At 43.2% G+C, this 27500-nt stretch overlaps 1 protein-coding gene across 1 annotated transcript in view; it reads right to left on the bottom strand.

Annotated features, from left to right (window-relative positions):
- The window catches only part of Tusp (WD40 superfamily protein Tusp), a 307588-nt gene that overhangs the window by 54097 nt on the left and 225991 nt on the right, over window positions 1-27500 (bottom strand). Inside the window, exon 3 of the mRNA XM_080266644.1 lies at window positions 5738-5920. Within this exon, the coding sequence (XP_080122770.1) occupies window positions 5738-5920 (183 nt within the window). The remainder of the gene's footprint in view (window positions 1-5737; window positions 5921-27500) is intronic.

Here is a 27500-nt window from a genome sequence, read left to right as displayed (position 1 = left end):
AATAATAATAATAATAATAATAATAATAATAATAACAGGAACAGCAGCAACAACAACAACAATCATCATCATCATAAAATTCCTCACGGGGCCGCGCAGGTAGACAGGTGGGTTCTAGGTAACTGAAATAAATCGTCTTTAATAAATAACAATTCCTAATTCTCTGCCACAACGCCATTAGCGTGTTTAATAATTTTTCCTTGTGGTGTATTTATTTAAGATTAATAAAATCCCTTAAATAAGAGCCGAAGTATAATCCACTGTTCCAGAATTCACACAAGAGACAGTTTGGACGATAAAATAATGAGGGAAAGTCTATGGAAATCACCACCCTCGTTTCACTATGTCTTCTACCTTCCACTTCCCTTATTACTCATTGTAAATCTGACTGTCTTTCCAACTCCTCTCTCTCTCTCTCTCTCTCTCTCTCTCTCTCTCTCTCTCTCCCATGTTCACCCATTCCTCTCTCACCCAACACAGGTAATCTATTTTGCCGTGCTCACAACAGCAAATAAAGTTGCACTTCGCTACACAAATCTCTCTCTCTCTCTCTCTCACACACACACACACACACACACACACACACACACACACATACACAGATTGCAGTCTATTTTTGGCGTTTCATGAGCAAATAAACTCTATATCTCCATCTATCTATCTATTTATCCATCTTTAACTGATTATCCCTCTGTCTTTGATCTAACATTAGTAGCCTACTCTAATCAGTTCAGCCATGCTCACAAAAGCAGGTAAACTCTACGCACTTCGCCCACCAGGTTTCACTATCTTCTCTCCCGCATTTACGTGCCAGTCAGTCATTAACTCACTGAATCACTTAGTCTTACCTCTCTCTCTCTCTCTCTCTCTCTCTCTCTCTCTCTCTCTCTCTCTCTCTCTCTCTCTCTCTCTCTCCAACTTACCTAATTAAACCTACTCTCTGTGAAGCTTCAATCTGTCCAATTCTACATTCCTCTCACATTGTATTCCCTTCTATCTCCCTCTCCTTTTCTTTCACCTCTTATTTTCTACGTATCCTCTATGCAACAAAAATTTCAAGACCTTTAATCCAATGACTTATATTTAATTTTCTCCTTAGTATCACTGGACAAATTTATATAACATGGGAAAGACTAGGCAAAATGAAGGGGTTAGATACAGCCTTCATTAACCGCTCAATAAAGTCGTCTGGAGATAAGTTTAAGGTCGAGAATAAACCACCGCAGAGAAGGAGTTACACAAAGATCCGAGTTTGTTGATCCAATAACGAAAAGAAAAATCAACTTCCTTTTTTTTAAATGTCTGTATATTAAAGGCTTGAAAATATATGTCAGTTACTTATATCAACCATTTTAGCCAGACAAAGTGATTTTTCTTTCATTCTTGTTGCTGGTTCATTACATCTGAGTAAACAAGGTCACTCCCAAAATGTTGATACTAATTCATGGCTGCAAAAAATTCATTAATACTTTGTTAATAGTTAGGAATGAATGTCTCTGGTTATTAAGACATTCTACCCCCCGTTCTAACCCCAACTGGCCATCAACTGAGCCAAAAGGGGTTACGGATCTTTGTCGGGTGGGAGTAAACGCACTACAGACGGTTTTCCTCAGCTTTGGATAACCCCCTGATCGTGAATGGGTTAATGGTGATCTACAGTATACTTACCCGGTCACTACAAACCCTCTCCCCTAAATCGCATAAAATCGTCTGGAGGTAACAAAATAGAAAAAGTTATTACATTCCAGGCACTACCTTCGCTTTCGCACCTTCACATATACACGTACTGACACGCAGTTAAAACGTACACATTGATATTACGTACACACAGATATACATACAAAATTACAAATACATACAGTGACCCCTCTTAAATAAGTACGTACACATGCATATATAAACATACACAGACACATGCACTAACCTCTTGCATGATAACGTTGACACACATACATACAGAAACATACCTATCCGCTTAACTACCTACCTATCGACCTACAAACATATACAAACATACCTACCTAACGACCTGCCTACCAACTTACCTACCAACCCACCTACCTACCTACCTACATACATACAAACACTCAATTTCTTTAGATGTTTATGTTAGAACCAGACCTTTTGAACACAGGAATTACAGGTCTTATACACTCTGTCCATTAAGACCTGGCCTAAAGCGTCCATCTTATCTTAAATACTGAACTATAAACACAAAACTGACATTGTGCTAAGTTAAGATGCAGGAACGATAATATAAACATTTCAGTAATACAGGATGTTTTAATGACAAGGCAGAGATTAAGACCTTGTTTCCTATGTCGATTTTTCTTTGTTCTTGCTATCTCTAGGCGATTTTATTCAGCATGGGAGAGACTATTCAAACTAGGAGGGTTAGATAAATCCCCATCAATCCCTCTACCACAAGGGGACGCTCTCTAAACAGAATAAAATCGTCTAGCAGTAGCAAGAAGCAAAGCAACACGACGCCCATTGGCTGAAAGGACTGAATTTTTATGGCAGTACAGTATAAACATGGATAAATCGACGGGGATTGATCTCCCATTTTCGCTGACGCATTTTTAGATTTCATTTAATATTTGCTATCTCCAGACAATTTTATTCAGCTTCGGGAGACTTTTCGACATGGAGGGGTTTGATATAGCTTTCATTGACCCCTTTACTACAACAGGCCAGTTACAAGGTGAATAAAATCGTCTGGTGAGAGTAAGAATTGAGGGAGAAAAGGTAATCAGACTAAATGGGCTAATTCCACATTTCACTCTGTCTTCCACTTCCCCACTAATCCTGCTTGCGGAAGTAATTAAATCTCTCTCTCTCTCTCTCTCTCTCTCTCTCCACATACTCTGTTCTCCATTCTGTTTCATGTCTCTATTAATTTTCATTCATCTTGGTATCTAATGCTCTCTCTCTCTCTCTCTCTCTCTCTCAATTGTTCATTTTCCCTAAGACCCTCGTGAGACCTAATATGTCTTTCTCTCCAACTAAGGGTTTCTCTCTCTCTCTCTCTCTCTCTCTCTCTCAAGCTCTTGTCTGCCTATTCCGTACGTAAGCATTCCTGTCTAATTGCTTTCCCTCCTTCCTCTCTCTTCTCTTCTATTCCTCTCGCTCACCTCTAATTTTCTATTTTCATTCAGTATTCATTCTTGCATCTAATCTCTCTCTCTCTCTCTCTCTCTCTCTCTCTCTCTCTCTCTCTCTCTCTCTCTCTCTCTCCGTCCAACCCTTTTAACTATTCGCCTTAACTTTGTTTATCTCTTCCCCTTTCATTTCGTTTTCCCTAATCTTTTCCACTAAATCTTGTTAACTCTCTCTCTCTCTCTCTCTCTCTCTCTCTCTCTCTCTCTCTTTCTCTCTGCTGGTGGGGAGAAAATGGAGATTAATGGTGATTGGGAGGCCTGAAAGCATTAATATCGTCGCCATACTGGGTCAGCTTCAGGATTTGGTGAAAATTTATTTGAGACGTGCCATTAAGATTACCTCGCCCCATCCTAAGGTGCGAAGAGGGGTCTAGATGATGATTATGATGATGATGATGATGATGATGATGATGATGATGATGATGACGCCTGGAACATCTATAATTTATAATCATCAACATACTGCCATTTCTTTTATCATTTTTTTAGGGTTCCGGAAATGCTAAATAATTCTACGGTATTTACGACCCACATTTCAATGTCTGTCTACCTCCCACTTCACTGCCAAACCCATTAACTCACTAAATCAGCTCTCTCTCTCTCTCTCTCTCTCTCTCTCTCTCTCTCTCTCTCTCTCTCTCTCTCTCTCTCTCTCTCTCTCTCTCTCTCTCTCTCTCTCTGTATCATCAAAGGACCTCATCTATGTTCCAAACTCTCCCCATTTCGCCTTTACCTGTGTCTCTTCCTTTCCGTGGCATTTACATTCATTCGGACACCGTATTTATAGTGATAAAAAGTTAAAATATAAGGAAGTACAGCTCATAAAAATGCATGTGTTCTAGACATTTCTGACATTCCATTCATTTTTACAAATTAACTTTCCTTATCTCACGTCACCTACTTTCTAGCCTTTTACAAATTAGTTTTCCTATACCCTACCTCATGTACCTTCTCTCTCTCTCTCCCTCCCTCCCTCCCTCCCTCTCTCTCTCTCTCTCTCTCTCTCTCTCTCTCTCCTTTCCTGATCACCTGACTGTTATGAGGTCTCACAAACTTTACCTTTGTAAAAGAATGCATTTATTTTCGGAACAGTATTTGTTGTTCGGTTTTCTGTTCTGTTACAAGAAAATACACGAGACATTTTTATTCTCTCCGGTTAAAGAATGGCAACACGAGCACCGGTTAAGTTAACTGTTAGATTTTCCAACAAGAATGATGAAAAAAATAATTGCAAAATAATTCCATTTCTGCTTAGGTCTCATGAGGCCTTCACTGAAAAGGCCTAAGCCACGGTGTTGACCTCGATCTTCTGGTTTTCTTAAAGCCTCGACTGTAAATTCGAGACCGAAAGCAAGATCACAGTGCCATGTTTACTTCTTATCTATTTATCCCTCTAGTTATCTATCTATCTCTACATTTACCAACAGAAACTCTGCCTACCTATCTCTGTCTCTCTCCAGTTTTCTATTTCTATCGATTTATTACGAAAAAAGAATGAGCCAATAATATACAAGAGAATACTGACGCGTAATGAGCGGAATAAATCGCTTAGGAAGAGCTGCTACGAAATATCCATAACCACTTAAAAAATCAATGGCGCACAGTAAGTAGGCTCGATAAAACGATCTCCTATATATATATATGCACTTTCCTGGCGTCTACCTCATTACCTCTCGAAATGATGAAGTTACCCATCTCCTTCCTCATCACATCTACCTCAGTTTCTGTACTTCAACCTCTGCTGGAATGAAGAATATTTCGCCAATGATCCTCACTCAGTATTGTGTCCAGGCTTCCATACTTCTCACTACCCCCAGAAGGTCACACACGGGTCTTCCTCCTCGAAGTCTTCTGTTGCTTGCTTCATGTTGCTTCATACTGTTTCATGTGGCTTCTGTTCCCTGCTTCATACTGTTTCATGTGGCTTCTGTTCCCTGCTTCATATTGCTTCATACTGCTTCTGTCGCCTGCTTCATACTGCTTCTGTCTCCTGCTTCATATTGCTTCTGTTGCGTGCTTCATATTGTTTCATACTGCTTCTGTTGCCTGCTTCATATTGTTTCATACTGCTTCATACTGCTTCTGTTGCCTGCTTTATACTGCTTCATACTGCTTCTGTTGCCTGCTTTATACTGCTTCATACTGCTTCTGTTGTCAGCTTCATACTACCTTTGCTTGCGCCCGTGAATCGTATTATGTGAGGCTATAGAGATTTTGTAGCAATTCTTCCTCATCGATTTGTTCCGAATATAACACTTTAATATTATCTTGTATTTTATTGATCCATTATTTTGTCTTCAATAAAACGATATAAAATGAGTAAAAGGGAATGTTATGGTGTAATATGCTAAAGAAATCGCTACGGGAAATGTACTACGAAGTCGCCTGTGTCACTTAGAATATGGCTCTGCTCTGTGTGTGTGTGTGTGTGTGTGTGTGTGTGTGTGTGTGTGTGTGTGTGTGTGTGTGTGTGTGTGTGTGTGTGTGTGTGTGTGTGTGTGTGTGTGTGTGTGTGTGTGTGTGTGTGTGTGTGTGTGTGTGTGTGTTTTGCGTCCGTGTGCGTGCGTGCGTCTCACCTGGTAACAGATAAGCGCCATCCTGCCATCATGACTCCAGGAGAAGTGGGTGACGGGGGTGTTTCTGTCGTTGATCAGTTCGATGCTCCACCGCCCCTCGTACTTGATCCACACGAAGATGATACCAGAGGAGTCGCAGGTGGCCAGCTTCTGATACGGCTCATTCCACTTCACCAGCGTCACCTGAAGCAGAGATGGAGGGATAGATAGATGGACAGACAGATATATAGGTGGACAGACCGTTGGATGGATGGGTAGATAAACAGATAGATGGCTGGATAGATATATGGATAGATACATGATAGACTGATAGACAGATCGATAAGCAGAGACAAACAGGCTGACAGAAAGATGGACAGACAGAAGGGTAGAGACAGACAGACAGACAGAAACATAGATAGATAGATGAAACCATACATAGATAGATACAATAGACCAGATAGATAAGGTACAGAGTAGGCTAGTGTGGGATTACAGGAAGTGACCCCTGGGAGAGACAGCCAAAAAAATAAATCAAATGAGGATATTTTTTCTATTAGTCTTGTATAAATGGAGGGTGTGTTAGGGCAGGGGGAGGCTGTGTGTGTGTGTGTGTGTGTGTGTGTGTGTGTGTGTGTGTGTGTGTGTGTGTGTGTGTGTGTGTGTGTGTGTGTGTGTGTGTGTGTGTGTGTGTGTGTGTGTGTGTGTGTGTGTGTGTGTGTGTGTGTGTGTGTGTGTGTGTGTGTGTGTGTGTGTGTGTTCTCCTGTATTCATGTTTTCCCCCCTATCATTAAGTGCGAAAAAAAAACAAGAATAATGATGATGATGATGATGATTGACGATGACAATGGTGACGATGACGAAGATGAAGATAATGATGATGATAATGATGCTGCTGCTAATGATGCTGATGATGATGATGATATAAAAAGTGAGCAACTAAAGGAAAAACCCAGCATTCCAGGTAAGAAGAGAGTAGGCCTAGTGGAGCGTTTGCCCTGGGGTCACTTTACACATAGAGGACAAAGCAAATGGTTTCCTCTGTGACCCCCCCAGCCCATTTACTAAGCTGGGTAAATGGACAGACAATATGTGTGTGTGTGTGTGTGTGTGTGTGAGAGAGAGAGAGAATACGATCATTCTCATCGCTATTGCTGTTTACTTCCGAGATTTTTCTTTATAATTGTAAAAAAAAAGTATATCTACAGGTGTTGTCTTCGTTCTCTCTCTCTCTCACACACACACACACACACACACACACACACACACACACACACACACACACACACACACACACACACACACACACACACACACACAAAGGACCTGGTGTGAGATCATTCTTATCTCGGCCACAAAAGAGAGCTAATTTTATCAAGGTATTTTGTGTTTATGTGCAATTAACCTGATTTTAATTTCGTTCACTTGCGAAAATGGAAGACATTAACACATCTCTCTCTCTCTCTCTCTCTCTCTCTCTCACACACACACACACACACACACACACATATACACACACACACACATCTATGTATCAATTTATCTAACTTTATACCTTTCAATCAGTGTTCATTAATCTATATGCCTCTCTCTCTCTTTCTCTCTCTCTCTCTCTCTCTCTCTCTCTCTCTCTCTCTCTCTCTCCCAACCTTTTTCATTCACCTATTCTCTCAGTCCAATTTGATCTTTCAGTTTAATTAAGGTAACTTCTCTGACTAAATTTTTTCTCTGATCTTTCTCTAATTCACTCACTGCTTTCGTACATTCTCTAACGAATAATCATCCTCTCTCTCTCTCTCTCTCTCTCTCTAATTAAATTCTGACCTTTCATCCTCCCACACTTGCCTCTGACTCCTTTCTTTCTTTCCTCTCTTAAATTTCCACGGTCTCTCTCTCTCTCTCTCTCTCTCCCTCTCTCTCTCTCTCTCTCTCTCTCTCTCTCTCTCTCTCTCTTTCAATGGAGGATAAGATGAGGTGTGAATGGATGGCTATTCTTGCTTCAGAATCACACACACACACACACACACACACACACACACACACACACACAGAAAGAGAGAGAGAGAGAGAGAGAGAGAGAGAGAGAGAGAGAGAGAGAGAGAGAGAGAGAGAAAAGTGGATGATGGAAGTGAAAGAGGGGAACAGCAGAAAGGATGACGACACAATATAAAAGTGAGAGAGGGAGAGAATGAGAAAGAGAATTGAGAAAATATGAAAGTGAGAGAGAGAGGGGAAGGGAGAAATTGAAAAAAGAAAGAGAGAGGGAGGGAGATAGAGACTGGAGGAGAGAGAAGGAGACAGAGAGAAAGGGAGGGAGGAGAAAATTGATAAAGGTAGAGAATGTGCAACAAAGGAAAGAATAAAGGTGTATGAAGGGAAAAAATAAGAGAGAGAGAGAGAGAGAGAGAAGGAAGGTGTGGGAGAAAGATGTGGGTGGAGGGAGAATGAAAGAGAGACAAACAGAGAGGAAGAGAGGAGAGGATGAGGAGAAAAAAAGAGGAGAGGAAGAGGAAGTTAATAAAAAGGGAGAGGAAAAGAGAGGATAGGAGAGAGAGGGAAAGGAAGGGAGAGTAAAGGAGAGAGAGAGAGAGAGAGAGGGAAACGAAGGGAGAGTAAAGGAGAGAGAGAGAGAGAGAGAGAGAGAGAGAGAGATCAATACCTGGTGTTCTTAGAGAGGTAATGACAGAACGGATGTCGGCACGGAGGAAAGGGAGGAGATGGAGGAAAGGTGAGGAAGGAAGGAAGGAAGGAAGAAGATGAAAAGGGGGACTTAAGTAAGAAGGAGGGAGGGAGGGAAGGGAGGGGAAAGGGAGGGAGAGGAAAGGAAGGAAAGGGAATGGAAGAGAGGAACAGAGGTGAAAGTGAGGGAGGAGAGGAGGACGGGGAAGGAATGGGGGAAAGGGGAAGGGAAAGGCGATGGAAGGGGAAGGAGAAAATAAGGAAGGGAGAGGAGGACATGAATGGGAGAGGTGATGGAGGGAGGGAGGTGAATGGATGGAAAGTGGGAAGGAGGGAGGAAAGTGAGGGAGGGAAGGAAGGAAAAGGATGGGAAGGAAGTGGAGGTGAAACAAGGAAAGAGAGAAAGTGGTGAGCGAGGGAGGGAGGAGGGAAGGAAAGGAAGGAGGGAGGGAGGGAGGGAAAGAAGGAAAGGGGGAGAAGAAGATGAGAGAAAGGGGGGAGAAGAAGCTACACGATAAGGGCTATGAAATGGAGAGAGGAAAAGGAAGGAAAGAAGGAAGGAAGGAAGGGAGACAAAACAGTGAGGGAAGGATGGGAAAAGAAGGAAGAGGAGGGGTAGCAAGGAGTGGTAGATGGTGAGGGAGGGAAGGGAAGGAGCAGGTGGTGGGGGGACTCCAGAAAGGGCTAAGGGTAGGTAAGGGAGGGAGGAAGGAGGGGGATAGAAGGAAGGGAAGGAGAGGAAGGAGGAAGGCAGAGGAAGGTGAAGGAGGGGGTGAGGGAATAAAGGAGGAAGAAGGGAGAAGGTGGGGGAGGGAGAGAGGGAGGAAGGAACGGAGGGGAGGGAGGGGGAAAGGGAGAGAGGGAGTAAAGGAGGAAGAAGGGAGAAGGTGAGTGAGGGAGGAAGGGGGGAAGGAGTGGAGGGGAGGGAGGGGGGAAGGGAGAAAGGGGAGGGAAGGAAGGATGGGGGGAAATGATGGAAGGGAGGGAGGGAGGGAGGGGAGGAGGAAGGTATGGAGTGAAAAAAGCGAAGGGGAGAAGGTGAGGGAGTGAGGAAGGGAGGAGAGGAAGGGATGAAGGGGAGGGAAAGCCAAGAGGGAGGGGGGAGGGAGGGAGGGAGGGAGGGAAAAGGAATTGATAAAGGGTAAAGACGGGAGGAGGCAGGAAAGGTGAGAGAAGTAGACTGGGAAATAGGGAGAAGGATTTAGGAGGGAGGGAGGGAGGAAGGGAAGGGCAGGGAAGGAGAGAAGGGAGGGAGGGAGGGAGGGAGTGAGAAGAGGGTAGGCTATGAAGGAGGAAAAGAAAGGTACGAGAAAGGAGGAGAGGAAGGTGGAGAAGGTAGGAGGGGAGGATGGTAGTGAAGGAAGGAGGGAAGGAATGTGGGCAAGGAGGAGGAAAGGGAGGAAAGTGGGAAAGGAAGGAAGAGAAACAGTGGGAGAGAGGGAGGGAAGGAAAGGAAGAGGAGGAATCAAGGAAGGTAGAGAGAGAGAGAGAGAGAGAGAGAGAGAGAGAGAGAGAGAGAGAGAGAGAGAATATGCATGTGACTAGATGCATTGTATAAAAATGATTGAATTACCAGTGAGATTGAAATGTATGTTAAATATTAAGGATGGAAGAGGAGGAGGAGGAGGAGGAGGAGGAGGAGGAGGAGGAGAAAAAGAAGAAGAAGAAGAAGATGATGATGATGATGATGATGATGATGATGATGATGATGAAAAAGAAGAAAAGGAAAGAAGAGGAAAAGAGAAAATATGAGCCAGAGGAAGACAGGAGACAGAGATGAAAAGGGAAGAAGATTAGAAGGGAAAGAGAGAGGAAGATAGCGAGGAATATGAGGAGAGAGAAGAGAGGCTAGAAGAGAGGAGGGAGAGAAAAAGAGGAGAGGGGAAATGGAGAAGGAAAGGAGAGAGAGAGAAGAGGCAGAAGAGAGAGAAAGATGAGGAAAGAAAAGGAGGAAGGGAGAGAGAGGGAGAGACGGAGGGAGATGAGAGAATGGAAGAGAGAGAGAGAGAGAGAGAGAGAGAGAGAGAGAGAGAAGGGAGTGTCATTGAGGAAGAGGGGAGAGTTTACGAGAGAATTTAATGGAGATGGGAAAGGGGAGAGAAAATAGGGAGAGGGAGGGAGAGAGGTGTCTGAGGGAAAGGGAGAGAGAGGAAGGGTGAGAGGGAGGGATGGCAGGAGAGAGAGAGAGGGAGGGAGATGGAGGGAGGTATGGATGGAAGGCGATGGAGAAATGGAGAGAAAACAGGGTGACCAGACTGAAGGAAAGAGAAAAGAAAAAGGGAGAGAAGGGAGGGAAGGAATGCTGGGAAAAAGAAGGGAGAGAAGGAGAAAGGGAGGGAGGGAGGAAGGGAGGAAAGGTTAGTCTAGCATATGCCACCACTCATCTTAGTCCATATTCACAAAGTTTCCCATTCTTAAGTATTTTTTCTAAGTGCTTGGTGTTTATAAATCTTCACTCATACGCCCACCAAACATTTCACTGTCAAATTAGATGCAATACTATCCTCTTCAGCCCAATGACGCATCCCCTCATTCATTATTACTACTCTCTCTCTCTCTCTCTCTTCCTTGTTACCTTGACAGAGACGCCTTCAAGTGGTGGCACCGATACGCTTGGCTCCACCGCCCGGTTGTACAAACGTCCCTCAACTCCCTCCCTATCCCCCCAAACGTAAGATGGTGGACCGCAAGAGGGGGGCACCATGATCCTGCAGTCTCTCTCTCTCTCTCTCTCTCTCTCTCTCTCTCTCTCTCCATCTTCACTTCTATACAATTATCCAAAATTTCACACGCCAATGACAGTAAACATAAAATCCTTGAATCGAAAGGTCTGTTTTAATGATTTATTCTTGCTGCTTCCACAACATTATCTTTCTCAATTAAGGGAGACATCATGTAATAAGGGAATTAATGAAGGCTTTATCAAATCCCTTCGGCTCAAAAACCAGCCTCGCTTATCCATGAGTAGCATTATTTGGACCGTAAACCCTCACCATCCCTCGGATTTAACCCATTTCGAGTCCCATCTCGTTGAAGCGCCTTGACCCACTAGATCACCAGGCACCATCTGATGATACGGTTACCACCGAACGTAGTAAGTGGTTCCCTGGCTTACAAAAAATCAAATAGTTTCTCATTTAGTATTAGCACTACATTGAGTGAGTGGATGGTGAATGACCCCACGAAATGAATAAATCCCTGCAATAATGGATACAGATACAAACATATTACTAACTTATTCCTGCTCCTTCCAGACGATTTTATTTAGAAAGGAAACCTCCATATGAAAGGCCTTAAAAAAATCTCTATCATGCACTTCCGGAGCACCAGACGATTTTCTTCAGGTAAAGGTGTGTTATTGGTACCTCAAGAGTCTGCACTAACACCAATAACCCTCTCACGGTCGGGACAGTTCTCGTAGTTTGGGTCACGTCGGACGATTTTATTCAGCAAAGATTTATTCACAGGAGCCTAAGGATGATAAAACTATTCCATTTAATTCTCAATCAATCGTGACTCTTCAAGCACTGTACTGCAGCTGAGGACAGACGATTTTATTCATCTGAGTCACAGGAGCATGAATGTTATGAAAGTTAATAAATACAACCTCCTGTTCTCCCTTAATACTGTTAATACTCCTCCCTCAATACATCTTCTACCTCAATACTTCTTCTCCCTCAATACTCTTTCTCCCTCAATACATCTTCTACCTCAATACTCTTTCTCCCTCAATACATCTTCTACCTCAATACTTCTTCTCCCTCAATACTCCTTCTCCCTCAATACCCCTTCTCTCTCAGTACTCCTTCTCCCTCAGTACTCCTTCTCCCTCAATACTCCTTCTCCCTCAATACTTCTTCTCCCTCTGTACTTCTCCCTCAATAATCCTTCTTCCTCAGTACTCCTTCTCTCTCAATAGTTCTTCTCCCTCAATAGTTCTTCTCCCTCTGTACTTCTCCCTCAAAAATCCTTCTTCCTCAGTACTCCTTCTGTCTCAATACTACTTCTCCCTCAATAGTTCTTCTCCCTCTGTACTTCTCCCTCAATAATCCTTCTTCCTCAGTACTCCTTCTCCCTCAATACTTCTTCTCCCTCGTTACTCCTCCCTCAATACTTCGTTCTTACATTTTCATGCCGACGGGAAATATTGATCCCTTCACTTCGAGGCGGTAAATCCATGCAAAGGTGGCCAGGTAGATATAAAGGGAGGTCTGTAAATAGCGCTCCCATAGGCACTCCCCTGGTAGTATCTTGCGTGCTTCGGGTACGGCTCAATCTGCTGGTGTGGGAGTAGGTGTGGCAGTGGGAGTGAGAAATAAATGATACAAGTCAGGCACTAAGCCGTACACACAGCACACGAGGAAGCACCTGGGAGAGTGGCAGAGAAGCGCTATATATGGACCATCCTGTGTTAAAAGAAATATCAATACCAGTTATTTTCCATCCCTTCACTTCATGAGGTCCTTTCTGAGCTGTACAATGTAGTTCGTGGATAGTCAGAATAAGAATCCAATGGGGTAGGCGGTGGCTGAATCTGTAGAGAGGTGGCCTGCAGTCAAAATGGACCCAGGTTCGAATCCCCGTTGGGACAGGGAACAGTTTAGGGATATGAATTTCATAAAACACACTTTCCTGATCTACCAGAAGACACGCCGACATGTAAAAATACCCCCGCTAGTACCAATACACCAGTCCTGTATGAGACAGCCCTAGCATGTATTTAATATGGACGGTGGGTGTTAGCGCCGAAGTGGTGACATGTAGTGTTATATGAAAGAAGACTATTATACCTATTGTACCTTGAGAGCAGTCTGCGATGTCAATGCCCAGAGTTGGACACAAAGAACAGAAAATAAATAAATAAATAAATAAATAAAACTTAGCCAGCATTTCTCAAACCTGTAATTATCTTTCAGAAGGTGGTAACGCGGAAGACGATGCTGTTTCTGATCAGCATTATTTTTGCCTTAGAGTGTTTCAGAGTTTATTTTTTTTATTCTCTCTCTCTCTCTCTCTCTCTCTCTCTCTCTCTCTCTCTCTCTCTCTCTCTCTCTCGTTTATATTATATTTACCTCGCTCACACTTCAGTAACTTTCGCTTCAGAGAGAGAGAGAGAGAGAGAGAGAGAGGGAGAGGTACTTTGATGGGAGAGAGTGTCACGTCTGAGGTGTTCAACTTAATTACTATCTGTTCTCTCTCCAACGTGGAGGGAAGGAGAGAAGGAGGGAAGTGAGGGAGGAGACAGAGGGTGAAGAAGGGAGGAAAGAAGGGAGGAGGAGAGGGGGAAGGAAGGAAGAAAGAAGGGGGAAGCAGAGAGAAGGGGGATGAGGGAGGGAACAAAGAAGGAATGTTGAATGGACAGGGAAGAAGGAATGGGGAGAGGAGAGGAGAGGTGAGGAGGGAAGAAAGAATGGAGGAAAGAAAGAGAGGGAAAAGGATGAGAAATGAGGAGGATGAGGGAAAGCAAATGGAAGGGGCAGAAAAGAAAGAAGAATAAGGAAAGACAGCAGGGAGGAAGAAAAGAGAAGGGAATGGAAATGAAGAGAGTTTAAACAACCTGAGAAAGGAAGACAGGGAGGAAGGAAAGAGGTGAGAAAAGAGGAAGGGAAGGAACAGAGAGGAGCAAAGGAGAGGCGAGTGCAATGGAAAGGCATAGAACGTGTGGGAAAGGAAGGAAGGAAGGAAGGAAGGAGGTTTGGAGAAGCAGTGGCCAAGTGGTTAGGGAAGTGGTGTGCTGATCGAAAGGACGCGAGTTTGGTTCCAACGTGGGTCATGGAAAGGTCAGACGATTTATTTTTTTTCAACAGAATTTATTGATCTTCCACAAAATCCAGCATCATGCCAAAAAGCACCCCTGTGAATAAATCAACCTAGTCATGAATAAGTCAACCATAGCATGTATTAAATATGGACAGTGGGTATTTGCGTCGAAGTGGTGACAGGTGAAGGCGCGTGGCATATACAAGAACCGCAGGGCATTAGGGAACAGACCTCTACACCCAACATGGACACACACACACACACGTAAAGTGGGAGACAGAGACGTGAATGAAGGAGGGAGGGAGGAAAGACAGAACACGTGGGGAGAGAGTGAAGAGGGATGTGAAGAGGGAGGAAAAGGGGGAGGGAGGAGGAAAAAAGAGAGGAAGGGAGGAAGAGAATCGAGACAGGAGAGAGAGAGAGAGAGAGAGAGAGAGAGAGAGAGAGAGAGAGAGAGAGAGAGAGAGAATTCAAAACACACCACTCTTTTATACATCCTACACATTAAATATTATTCACTTATATGGAAATAGACGAAAAAATATATTATTACATAAACAGTGGGAAATATGGTTTAATTTGCATACTAATTGAGAGAGAGATTTAATTAACTTATATCACTTAACACAGACCAATGCCTCGTCTGTCTGTCTGTCTGTCTGTCCAGCTATTTATTTATCTGTCTATCTATCCAGCAAGCTATCTATTTCTCGATCTATCTATTGTATCCACTGTTTAATCGACTTTTCAATCTATCTATCCATCAGTTAATCGATTTTTCCGTCTGTCTATCTCTATATGTTTGCTTCTGTCTGTCTCTCTAAAACAAACACAAACATACAAAAACACAAACACACACCTTTCTTGTACACACACACACACACACACACACACACACACACACACACACACACACACACACACACACATTCTCTCTCTCTCTCTCTCTCTCTTCGCTTCCTTCTTCCCTCTTTTCCTCTCCTTTCATTCTCCTCCTCCTCTTTTTTCCTCTCTTTATCCACTCTCGTTCCTCTCTTTTTCCCTCCAACCGCCTCTCACCTAACTCACTTTTTTCTCTCACTTCTTGCTCCCTTTAATCCCTCGCTCTCTTTTTCTCTCTCCCTCTCTTTTTTCTCTCTCTCCCTCTCGCTCTCTCTCTCACCCTCCACTTTCCTCCCTCCGGTCACATTTTTAATCTTTCCCTTAGTGCTCTCTCTCTCTCTCTCTCTCTCTCTCTCTCTCTCTCTCTCTCTCTCTTCTTCCTCACCATTAATCTCTCCAGAAATTTATCTCCTTCCCTCCCTGTCTCCCTCACCCTAAAGCTTTCCTCCTTAGCTTTCTCTCTCTCTCTCTCTCTCTCTCTCTCTCTCTCTCTCTCTCTCTCTCTCTCTCTCTCTGCTGCCTTTCTTTCATTCCTTCCTTCATTCTCTGTGTCTTTCCTTCTTGCATACTTTCTTCCTTGCTTTTTTACCTCCCTACTTCCCTGTTCTTTCCTTCCCTCCTACCTTTCTTCTTCCTTCTTTCCTTCATTACTTTCTTCTTCCTTCTTTCCTTCCCTACTTTCTTCTTCCTTCTTTCCTTCATTACTTTCTTCTTCCTTCTTTCCTTCCCTACTTTCTTCTTCCTTCTTTCCTTCCCTACTTTCTTCTTCCTTCTTTCCTTCCCTACTTTCTTCTTCCTTCTTTCCTTCCCTACTTTCTTCTTCCTTCTTTCCTTCCTCACTTTCTTCTTCCTTCTTTCCTTTCTTTTTTTTTCTTTTCGTATTTCCATCTTGTCTTTATTCTTCTTCCTCTTCTCTGTTTTTCGTCGCATCCTTCTCTTCGTTCCTTTTTCTTTTAGTCTCTCCTTTCTCCTTTCCTCCTCCTCCTCTCCTTTCTTCCTTCCTTCTTGCAGTGTCCTTTCCTCCTTCACTTCTTTCGCTCTTTTCCTCCTTCTTTCTCCTTCCTTCTATCTTTATCTTTATCTTCCTTCTTTTCTTCCTATTTTCTTCCTTTCTTTCTTTCCCTACTTCCTTCCTTCCTTCCTTGTCCTCACATCCTTTCCTCTTCCTCCCTTTCCTACCTCTCTATTTTGTCTACTTCCCTCACTTCTTCCTTCTTTCCTTCACTTCCTCCTTCCTTCATACTTCCCTTTTCCTTTTCCGTCCTTCTTTCTCTCCTTTTCCCTTACTTCATGTGTTCCCTCCATTCTTTATTCCTTCTTTCCTTCCTACTTCTCATACGTCTTTTTCTCCTTCCCTCCTTCCTTCTTTCCTTCCCTCCTCTCCTTGTTCTTATTCCCCTTCCCTCCTTCCATCCTTCCTTCTCACCAGCAATCCTTCCTTTCTTCTTTCTTTCATTCCTTCCTTCCTTCTCTCTCTCCTCTCTCTCTCTCTCTCTCTCTCTCTAATCAAGACATGTCCCTCCGTCTCCAATGACCTTTTTCCTCCGTAATCCCTCGCTCCTTCTCTCCCTCGTTCGCTCCCTCCCCTCCCTCCTTCTCTCCCTCCCTCCCTAATTCCCCCATCTCTTTCCCTCACTTTCCCTGCTTCCTGCTTGATCTCTCTCTCTCTCTCTCTCTCTCTCTCTCTCTCCATTATCTTCCTTTGTTTCTTTTCGCCATTTCTGTCTCAACCACACATTCTCTCTCCTCACATATTTACACTTTCCTTCTTCCGCCTTCGCTCTCTCTCTCTCTCTCTCTCTCTCTCTCTCTCACACACACACACACACACACACACCAGCAGTAAGGCCTAACCACCGTGAAGAGCCCGTTAGGTCTGTGTGGTCTGTGTAACACTCCCTCTCCCTTCCTAATCCCTCTATCTCTTTCCCCCACTTCCCATTCTTCCTGCTTGACCTCTCTCTCTCTCTCTCTCTCTCTCTCTTGCTCTCTCTCACATCCTTTTATACCTTCCTAATACTTTCTCTCATTTCTTCTCTCTCTCTCTCTCTCTCTCTCTCTCTCTCTCTCTCTCTCTCTCTCTCTCTCTCTCTCTCTCTAATCCTATTACATCTTCCCAATACCTTCTCTCACTCTGTCTCCCTCTTACTTTGATCCCATTTTCTTTATTTTTTTTCAATATCTTTATTAATAAGGTAGACTTGAATATTGTAAGTTGATTTATTTTTATGAGTATTTAGTCAGAATAAGCCTCTTTCATGCAGTCTTTCTCTTCTTCCTTCCTTCCTTCCCTCCTTCTTTCCTTCTCACCTTCCTACCTTCCTTTTTTTCTTTCTTCCTTCCTTCTCACCTTCTCTCCTCCTTTCCTTCTCACCTTCCTACCTTCCTTTCTTCTTCCTTCCTTCCTTCGTTCCTTCCCTCCTCCTTTCCTTCTCACCTTCCTACCTTCCCTCCTTCATTCCTTCTCACCTTTCTACCTTCCTTCCCTCTTCCTTTCCTTCTCACCTTCTTACCTTCCTTTCTTCCTTCCTTCCTTCGTTTTGGCGTTCTCCTTCATACATTTTTTTCCTTCTCTCTCCTTCCATCATGTCCCTTCTTTCCCAGCCAACTATTTTTCTCTCTTCCTTCCTTCCTTCCTTCCCTTCTTCCTTCTCTTCCTCCTCCTCCCTATCCTTCATACCAAAACTGCTACATCCTCAATAAATAAATCAATAAATAATCCAATATAACTTTAATTCTTCCCATGAAATCAAGACCAATTTTTTATGTCTAATTCCGACCTTCCTGTAAAATTTCCCCACCACGCTTTTCATCCATTAATTTAAGATGAGTTTCCTGCCATTTTTTTTCCATTAATAATTCACACTCACAGGTTCCTATGACTCACTCTCAGCTGAATAAAATCGTCTGGAATTAGCTGGGAAAAAATAGTTAATTGTTAAGTTACCTGGAGGGACAGGTGGGTAGGGAGAGAGTCTTTTTTTCTGCCTGATATTTTCTCTGATTTATATATATATATATATATATATATATATATATATATATATATATATATATATATATATATATATATATATATATATATATATATATATATATATATATATTAAGGTCGGACCGCCTCGCCAAGGATCGCTAGGTCTGTGTCATCTGCGTAACTCTATTTTTCATTTTCCTTTTGATCTCTCTCTCTCTCTCTCTCTCTCTCACACACACACACACACACACACATACACACACAAACTTTCAGTATTTCCTTTCTCCTTATCGTTCATCTAACTCATTCCGACTGACGGATATGAGAGAGAGAGAGAGAGAGAGAGAGGAAGTACGGCAGATCAATACACAGGAGGTAATGTGCTCTGTGTACGTACATGTGTGTAGGTTTCTGTGTACGTGTCTGTGTGTAGGTGTAGTCCATTGTGGGTGTAAGTGTGTGTGAAAGAGGGAGTGTGTGTCATTTATAGGGTCAGAATGTGTTTAACTTGCCGTGTGTGTGTGTGTGTGTGTGTGTGTGTGTGTGTGTGTGTGTGTGTGTGTGTGTGAGGGGAGGAAAATCCCTGCCACTAAACCGAGAGAGAGAGAGAGAGAGAGAGAGAGAGAGGAAAGTGGGAGGGAAGGAAGGAATACAGAAGAAAGCAAATAGCAACAGGCCTAATGTTCCTTTCGGTTAAGGAAGCTCCCTAACAACGTTTCCTAAGCGGTTTATTTGGCTTATTACACCTTCCTGTCCTAGTCTGTGTTACATAAATCCTCGCAATATCGCCTTACTTTGAAGAGATAACGTGGAAGAGGATATTAACCAGCAATACCCCGAAATAAATCGCTAAGGAAAAGGTGCTAGGGATGACTATGATATCTATTTCTCCTTGAAGATAAGGAAAAAAAATGGAGAGAAGAATGGAAGGAAGGAAGGAAGAAGGGAGAAGGAAGAGTGGAAGGGAAACAGGTAAGAAGGAGAGAGAAAGGAAGAGAGGGAAGGGAGGGAGGAGAGGGAAAAAGGAAGAGCAGAGAGGAGAGGAGGAAGTGAGGAGTGAGAGGAGAGGAGGAAGTGAGGAGTGAGATGTTTGGAGGGAGCGAGGAAGGACGAAGGTACGAATCAAAGGAAGGAAGGAAGGAAGGAAGGAAGGAAGGAAGGAAGGAAGGAAGCAAGGAAGGAAGCAAGCAAGCAAGCAAGGAAAGAAAGACAGAAAAGAAAGAATGAATGAATGAATGAAGGAAGGAAGGAACAAAAGAAGAAAGTAAAGAAGGAAGTAAGGAAGAAAAATAAAAATAGGATGGAAGAAGGGAAGGAAGGTATATTAACAATGAAGGAAGGATGGAAGAAAGAAAGGAATGAAAATGAAAAAGAAGTAAGGGAAGGGAAGGGGAGGGAAGGAGGGAGAAGGAGAGGGAAAGAGGAGGAAGGGGAGACTGGAAGGGAGGGAGAGGGAAAGGAGGGAGGAGTAAAACAGACAAGATGGAGAGAGAGAGAGAGAGAGAGAGAGAGAGAGAGAGAGAGAGAGAGAGAGAGAGAGAGAGAGACAGACAGACAGACAGACAGACAGACAGACGGACAGAGAAGAAAGATTAAGTAATGTGAAGGGAGACTGACAGGGAAGAAACGAATAAAGAACAGGGAGGAAGGGAGAAGGGAGGAGAGGGAGATGAACGGAGTGAGAAAAATGGAAGAGAAAAAAAAGGGCTGAAGAGAAAGAGACAGAAGGGAGATGAGAGAGAGAGAGAGAGAGAGAGAGAGAGAGGTACCATAGACCTAGCCTAGCTCACTATTGGATCCCCATAACGACTTCCCAACCCTCATAACAGGCCCACTTTAACGTAGGTAGGTAGGTAGGTAGGCAGAAGGCAGGTAGGTAAGTAGGCAGGTAGGTAGGTAGGCAGGTAGGTGGTGGATAGTAGGAAAGTATGAACATGTATATGGGTACTAGAGGTAGGTAGGTTGGTAGGTAGGGAAGAGGTAGATAGGTAAGTAGACAGGAAGGTAGGTAGGCAAGTAGGTGATGGGTAGTAGTAAAGTACGAATAAATGTATGGGTCCTAGATGTAGGTAGGTTGGTAGGTAGGCAGGTAAGTAGGAAAGTAAGTAAATAGGTACTGGAGGTAGGTAGGGAGGTAGGTGGGTAGATAGGCAAGTAGATAAAGGGGTACTGGAGGAAGGATGGAAGGTAGACAGGTGGATAGGTACGTAGATGGATAGGTACTGTAGATAGATTTAGGTAGATACATAAGTAAAGGACAACTGATTGGAAGGTAGGTAGGTAGGTAGGTAGGTAGGTAGGTAGTAGGTAGGTAGGTAGGTAGGTAGGCAGGTAGGTAGGTTGGTAGTTAGGCATACTTAAAAGAAAGTTATATGGGCGATAGGTAGGTATGTAGGTAGGTAAGTATGTATGTATGTATGTAAGTAGGTTGGTACGTAGGTAGGCAGGTAGAGAAGTATTCAGAAAGGTAGATAGGCAGGTAGGCCGGTAGAGAAGTATATATAAAAGATGGGAAATTGGATCGTAGGTATAGGCTACTGAGAGAATATTGGTCGGCAGGTAAGTAAAAAGGTGAGAGGGGAACAGACAGGTAGGTGGGCAGGTAATTGGGAGGTAGAAATTGAGACGAAAATTTAGGAGGCACCGCATATTGGAAAACACACGAAAATACAGAAGCCAGGAAAACTAAATTAATAGGAAACTCGACGGAATATGTTAAAAAGCCTATTAATATTTTCCATCCGATAAAGTCTTTTTTTAATTTGCGGAAGGACAAGACAGCTATATTGTGAGCGACGCGTGCTTACTTTTTTCTATTGATTTTTGTCCCCCTTTCTTGTTCTTGGAGAAAGCTACATCCAAATCAGCCAACTTACAATATCCAGGTCCGTCTTATCCAATGGGCAAGAAGGGCAGGTACCCAGGGCCCACCACCGTGAGGGGCCCCACAAATGCACATGCCAAAAGTGGTAAGCTTGAGAGAGTGAATTTTACACGTACAGATTTTGGTGGATTATTCATTAATTTAATTTCAAGCTCTATACATAGCCTTTACAGTTGGCTCACTAAACTGCGCATAATGTGTTCCGAACAAGACACTCTGTGCAAACTTTATTTTACAGACGGTCTAAATATCTGACATACTGAAAACAAAAGATGTCTGTTTAAATGGAGATAAAATATGCACTATTATAACTTTAAGAAACAGGTATATTTGTTAATTGCATAATAGAGGATTTTTTTCTTTTGTCTGCATAGAGAAGCTACACAAGTTTCTCTGGATGCCCAGATTATACTAGTAATTCCACACATGATTCTCTCTTCGAAACAAATGAAGTCACTGAACGCACAGTGAGACTGGGCGGTGAGCAAATGGAAAATGTGAGTGTATGTACAGTAAGTAACTGGGTAGAGTAATGAGTAAGGATGGAAGTATAAAGGATGAAGTGTCTGACAGGGAACAACAGAGAAGAAAGGTTGCTGGTTCTCTGAAAGCAGTAAGAAACGAGGAAGTGAGCATGGAGGTAAATAAGTCACTACATGACAGTATTGTGATACCAACTCTAACGTATGGAAGTGAAGCTTGGACCTTGTTGAGAGGACATACGTCAAGTGTGAGAGCAGTGGAAATGAATCATCTGAGAGGAGGATGTGGAGTTACATGGAGAGACAGAGTGACAAAATTGAGGAAGTGAAGCAGAGTTGTAGTGTGGATGTGGATGTAGTAGAAAGCATCTGGAGAAATACATTGAGGTGGTTTGGTCATGTGGAGAGGATGGAGAATGGGAGACTAACAAGGCGAGTGTATGTGAGTGAGGTGGAGGGAGGAGAGGGAGGAAGGGAACGAGGATGAGATGGAGAGAAGGAGTGTAGAGGTATGAGGAGGTGTGAGTTGGAAGAAGGGCAGCGTAATGGCAGGGGACAGGGTGACATGAAGACGATCTGTCTGTGGCCACCCCTTATGGGATTAAGACGTCTGGCTATAGATAGATAGACAGATAATGATCAATCATTTGTGGAGACTGAGATACACTGTAACATAAATTTAGTGAAGTGACCAAAGTTCGGTTAAACAAACAAATCATCAAAATCTTGAACATTCACTGACCTACCAATGGACGGATCATGAGATGGGGTGAGGAAGGGGCGCTGGTTGATTCCTGCCTAGTCCCCTATCAAGATTAAACACGGCCCTCACAATGCCCATTTTTCAGTGTCATCCTACCCCTGCCCCATCACCCACCATCATCCACATCCGTTCCGCCCACCGCTCTCCACCCATCCCACCCGTTTCTACCCCACCATCCAGCCAAGGAACTTCTGAGAAAATTTTGTTGAAATAGCCCATCACCATGGTCAATTTGCCACCCTAGAATGCCATCTTCACAAGGCACCTTATCTCGCGTCCTACCCTCCCCCCTCCAATTAACTCCACCCGTCCTGCTCATCCCTCCCTTTTCCATCAGCATCCCACCCGTCCTGCCTACTCCACTCTTCTTCCATCAACAAACCCACACACCTTGCCCACCCCATCTTTTCCCTACTGCCCCTTCCATTCCCCAAAGTACATAACCTTCAAGAGGTATGTGTTTCTACCCTCAACACAGCGACTCATAGGAGGTTTTAACCAAAGAGTTCTGCTAATGGCCCCATCAAGTTGTAAGTAGCCAGTGATTCCAGCGTTACTTGTCGTACATTAGCCATTTTTTAGTTGCCCTTTTCACTAGACAACGCAGTACCACGCACCAGTGCACCGTCAGAATGGCAAAACTAAGATTAATTGGCTAATGTCGATTTTCTGCTCACAGGGGAGGAAATCAGTGTCTCCAGAACCCTCAAATGCTTGTTGGTCAAGATCACATGTGGTCAAGAAGCTAGCTTTGTTTGGTACTGTGCTATTAAATTTCTTTTCCAGGTGCACAGTAATACTCTCGATACAGATTTCTAACTGGAAACGTTTGCGTGAATCAAAGACGTAAATGATGCTAGAACTGGAATGGCAGGTGGCTGCTTCACTGTGACAACGTTCCCAGCCACTCAAAGCCTGTTATCCAGCAGCCAAGAAAATAAGTATAAAAGTACAAGATGCAGAAGCTTCAGGGCCTCTCGGTTAATGCCCTTGGTGCGGTGCGGTATGGTGTGGTGTCGTGTGGGATAGTGACTTTGTGTTGTGGTCTGAGAGGGTGGTCTAGTGTGTTGTGTGGCGTGGTTTGAGAGTGGTATGGTGTGTTGTGTGGCGTGGTTTGAGAGAGGTATGGTGTGTGGTGCGGTCTGAGAGGGTGGTATGGTGTGTGGTGTGGTGTGGCTTCAGTAAATTCTCTAAAGTTTGCGCGAGTGAATCACCTCGCGTCCAAAAATCGTTAGTGAGGCACAGAGAAACAAAGACTGTCCTAGAGATCTAAGAATTTACATGTCCAAAGTGAAACATCGTTTTGGCACAACTGAGGACATCCACTCTGAAGCAATGAGCACAGATAAAGAGCATAGATAATGAAAAGTTTCAGTGCTACTTCCATAAAAAACAGAAGCGTTAGAACACGTGTGTGGATGCAGGAGAGGGTTTAGTTTGAGGGGGAAAATTGAAGTAAGGGCTTAAGAATCAATATAACTTTCTGCTCACACCTCGCACAATGCCCTTCTTTGCTAGGTGTACTCATCCCACCCTGCTCCATCATCAACCGTCATATTAACCCATCCTACCCATCCCAGCCACTCCTTTCCTCCCATCCAACCAATTATTTTCCTCCCTCGCCTTTGACTCGTTACCTTATTCATATCAACGACAGACCATTATATTCAGTTTAGCGGAGACTCTTCTAACTGGAGATGTTAAATACAGCTTCCATTAACCCCTTCAGTGCAAAAAATCCTTCCTAAGTTATGTAAAATCGCTTGGTGGTTCCCTGGTTAAAAGGAAAGTAGTCTTCACAGTGAGGGGATTAAAGATTCCATATAATCTTTCATCTTGCTAACTATCCATTTGTCTTCAAAAATATGAAAACAATACTATAAGGTTAAATGATCTCTCTCTCTCTCTCTCTCTCTCTCAAAAATAGCTGTGGAGACAATCACGGCCGAAAAGTAAATGACGTCACACACAGATACCTAAAGCCGTGCTGTGATTGGCCGGCGGCTCTGTTTTCCTTCCGCCTGATTGGCTGACGCGAAGGAGGACTCTTATTGGCGGGCGTTTTTTGTTTTGGTAAGAGTTGCCAGGGGTCGTGATTTTTTTTTCCCTTCACAATTTTTCAGTGAGCGGTACACTGTTTCGCTTTTTTATATCACAACTGACTGGATTTTTTTTTTTTTTTTTTTTTTTTGGGGGGGGGATAAGTGCTGCCAGAGATCGTATTTTTTTCTTTTTTAATATTTTCAGTCACCGGTAAGCTGTAACAGTTTTATTTGATGTATGGAGATTGACAGTTTAAGATCCACAACGGCGAGGTGGCTACGAGGCGACCTTTTGGCATATTGCAGTTTTATTTAATCTTACTTGGGGAACATTTTGCCCTCGAAGGAGTTGCCACGGTTCGTGATACTCCTTCTTCTGTTATTTTCCGCCACTGCTCAGTTGTTTGGGCTTTATATTTCTGCTGATATAGAAAGACAGTGAATGATTGAAAGTTGAACCCCTTAGTATAAGTATTTAATCTGTATACCATTACTGTAACTTTTCTTCAGCGTGGGGGGTGGGGGGAATTTTCGAACTGGAGGGGATAGATACAACTGATCAATCTCTTCACTATAAAAGGTCAGTAGAAATGTGAAAAAATCGACTGGTGATAGCAAGAATAACATTTTCAAAGTCGCCATAGTACTGAAGGGGTTGTGGTAACTGGTGGGGATTATGGGTTCTAATCACAATTATACACTGGCAAAGATGAAGTTAAATTTACTGCGATGAATATACCGTAATTACTCACCCCAAAATATAAAGTAAAAAACATAATGGGGATATTTTGATCGTCTTAAATATTCCACCTGGTTTCGGACAAAGTTCAGGCTGGTCCATATATAGCGCCCCACTAGACACTCTCGCGGTGGTGTTGGCTCATCCTGCTGGTGTGGGCGTGGGTGTGCTAGTGGGAATAGGAAATGAATAAAAAATGCAGGATTGACATTGATAACGCTGACTGTGCCGTCCTCGCAACACACAAGAAAAAACTACATCATCTGAGTGGAGGGTTAATAAAGGCTAGATCTAACCCTTATAATTCCAAAGACTCGAAATCTACATAAAATCGTCTGTAGATGGTAGGAATAAAAGGGTTAAAATGAGGTCATCGTTGTGAAGGGGTGAGGGGGCTGTGATTGAAGAAGCCTTGAGGTATGCAAAGACGGGGGTGATTGGACACGGAGAGAGAGAGAGAGAGAGAGAGAGAGAGAGAGAGACGTACAGTACACACACACATACAGTAGTACACACACATAGAATAATCTAACCACACGTACACACACCTGCACACACACATATACATACCTACACATGACCCTCCGCTCTTCTACATACAAGAAAGACACATACATCTCCGTACATACATATTCATTATCAGGAACACATCCCAACACAAACACACACACACACACACACACACACACACACACACACACACACACACACACACACACACTCCTACACAAACACACACACGAGCGCGCCCAAAGGTCAATATAAACAAGAGTAACGTTATACACACACACACACACACACACACACACACACACACACACACACACACAAAATCACTTCCTCACATAAGCCAATACGTACACAGCAGCACAACTTAATAAACAGGCTCATATACGCACACAGAAAACAGAACAAAACATTCACATACATACATTTACACAAACAAATCTACCTACATACATACAAACAGACACAGATAGGCAGACGGACAGACAGATAGACAGGTAGACTGACAGAGCGAGATAGATAAATGTACACACACAAACGGACCACACCCACCACATACCCGCACACAGGCACTGAAATACGCACACATCCGTTCACCCGCTCACACAGACGCACACAGACCCCCCCGAGGCGGCAGTGGATCCTTTTATCAATATTGGCGAAGGGGTTTCCGGGAGGGGGTAAGGAGAATCCAGTCCGTTTATAAGAGGGTCCGTAAAAGAGGATTCAAAGCTTCACCCTGGGATTCCAAACCTTTATGAGAGTTCCGGTTCGTAATAAATGACATGAAGGGTTTGGATTCTTTGCCTGTCGACTGCACGGGGTTCATTTGGGTAGCTGGTTTATTTTTCTGGGTCTTCATCTTCACCTAGAATACAAACCAGCAACCGTCACTGTTACAACCAGGTCCCTAACTGTGCTATACTCCTTTCGAATCAACTTGGTCCACATTTCCGTCCTCTTGCGGCTTATTTAGGTCACTGGTAGAAAAACAATGAATGCCACAGTTCTACATCCTTTTTTATTGCACTTCTTCGTGACTAGTATCATATCCCATAATAACTGTGCTATAGCTCTCTCATCTAAACTTGGCCCAGATTTTCATCCTCTTGCAGCTTATTTCACGTAGATCACTAACGGAGAAGGACAATAGATGCTACAGTTCTACTTCCTTCTTATAGCACCTCTTCGTGACTAGCATCATATTCTAGTGCTAATCTACTGCTATAGCTAAGCAGTGATGATGGAGGGATGACAGTTTTGGGCTAAGTGAGAATATAGAGTGCATTAGGATGTTATAAGAGACTGGAACCCTTTGTGGTGGATAAAGACCATCTGTAGTGGATTCAAACACTTTACAGAGAATATGAACCCAAATAATAGACTGTAATCCTCTACCTGTAAGAGAAGCCATAAAAGGAGCTTCAGGATTTTGCTTGGGGATTCGAAGCCTCTATAAAAATGGTTCAGTCTGGAAATTTATGGACTCAGAATCTTCTGTAGAGGATTCGAACCCTTTATAAGAGAATACAATCCTTTATAACGCCTATCGACTGCAATAGATCATGAAGGCAGATATGAGGAGAGGAGGTTTTGCCAACTAACCTCCCTCAATCCTTTGCAACAGATTCTAAGCCTTTATAAAACTTTCTTTCCTCAATTTACAGAGGTTTCGTAAAATAGGATTCAGGGCTCCACCTGGGGAATCGAAACCTTTTTATAAGAGGTTTGGGTTTGCAGTTAATTCTTTCAGCCGCACGACGTTACCTCTATTTTATTCTTGCTGGTGGCACACAATTTCATCCAGCTTAGAACAGCCACATAGTAAAGGAATTTCTGAAGGCTGCTGGTATCTCTTCAATTTCAAAATTCTCCAAACAGCAAAATCGTCCATTGGCAGCAAAAGATTTAAACGATATCGAACTAGGGGGATTAAAATAAGATCTGAACCTTTTATGGTGGTTTCAAGTCATTTATACAGGAATCAAAATTTCTGTAGAGGATTAAAACCCTTTGTACAGGATTCACCCTCCTTGTCATGGATTAGAACCTTCCGTAATGGAATCGAG

The sequence above is a fragment of the Coenobita brevimanus genome, chromosome 21 (assembly GCF_032717465.1).
Source record: "Coenobita brevimanus isolate Jiangsu-jjx chromosome 21, ASM3271746v2, whole genome shotgun sequence".
Classification (NCBI taxonomy): Eukaryota; Metazoa; Arthropoda; class Malacostraca; order Decapoda; family Coenobitidae; genus Coenobita; species Coenobita brevimanus.
The sequence above is the reverse complement of the archived record's forward strand: the minus strand, read 5'-3'. Positions and strand labels throughout refer to the sequence as shown.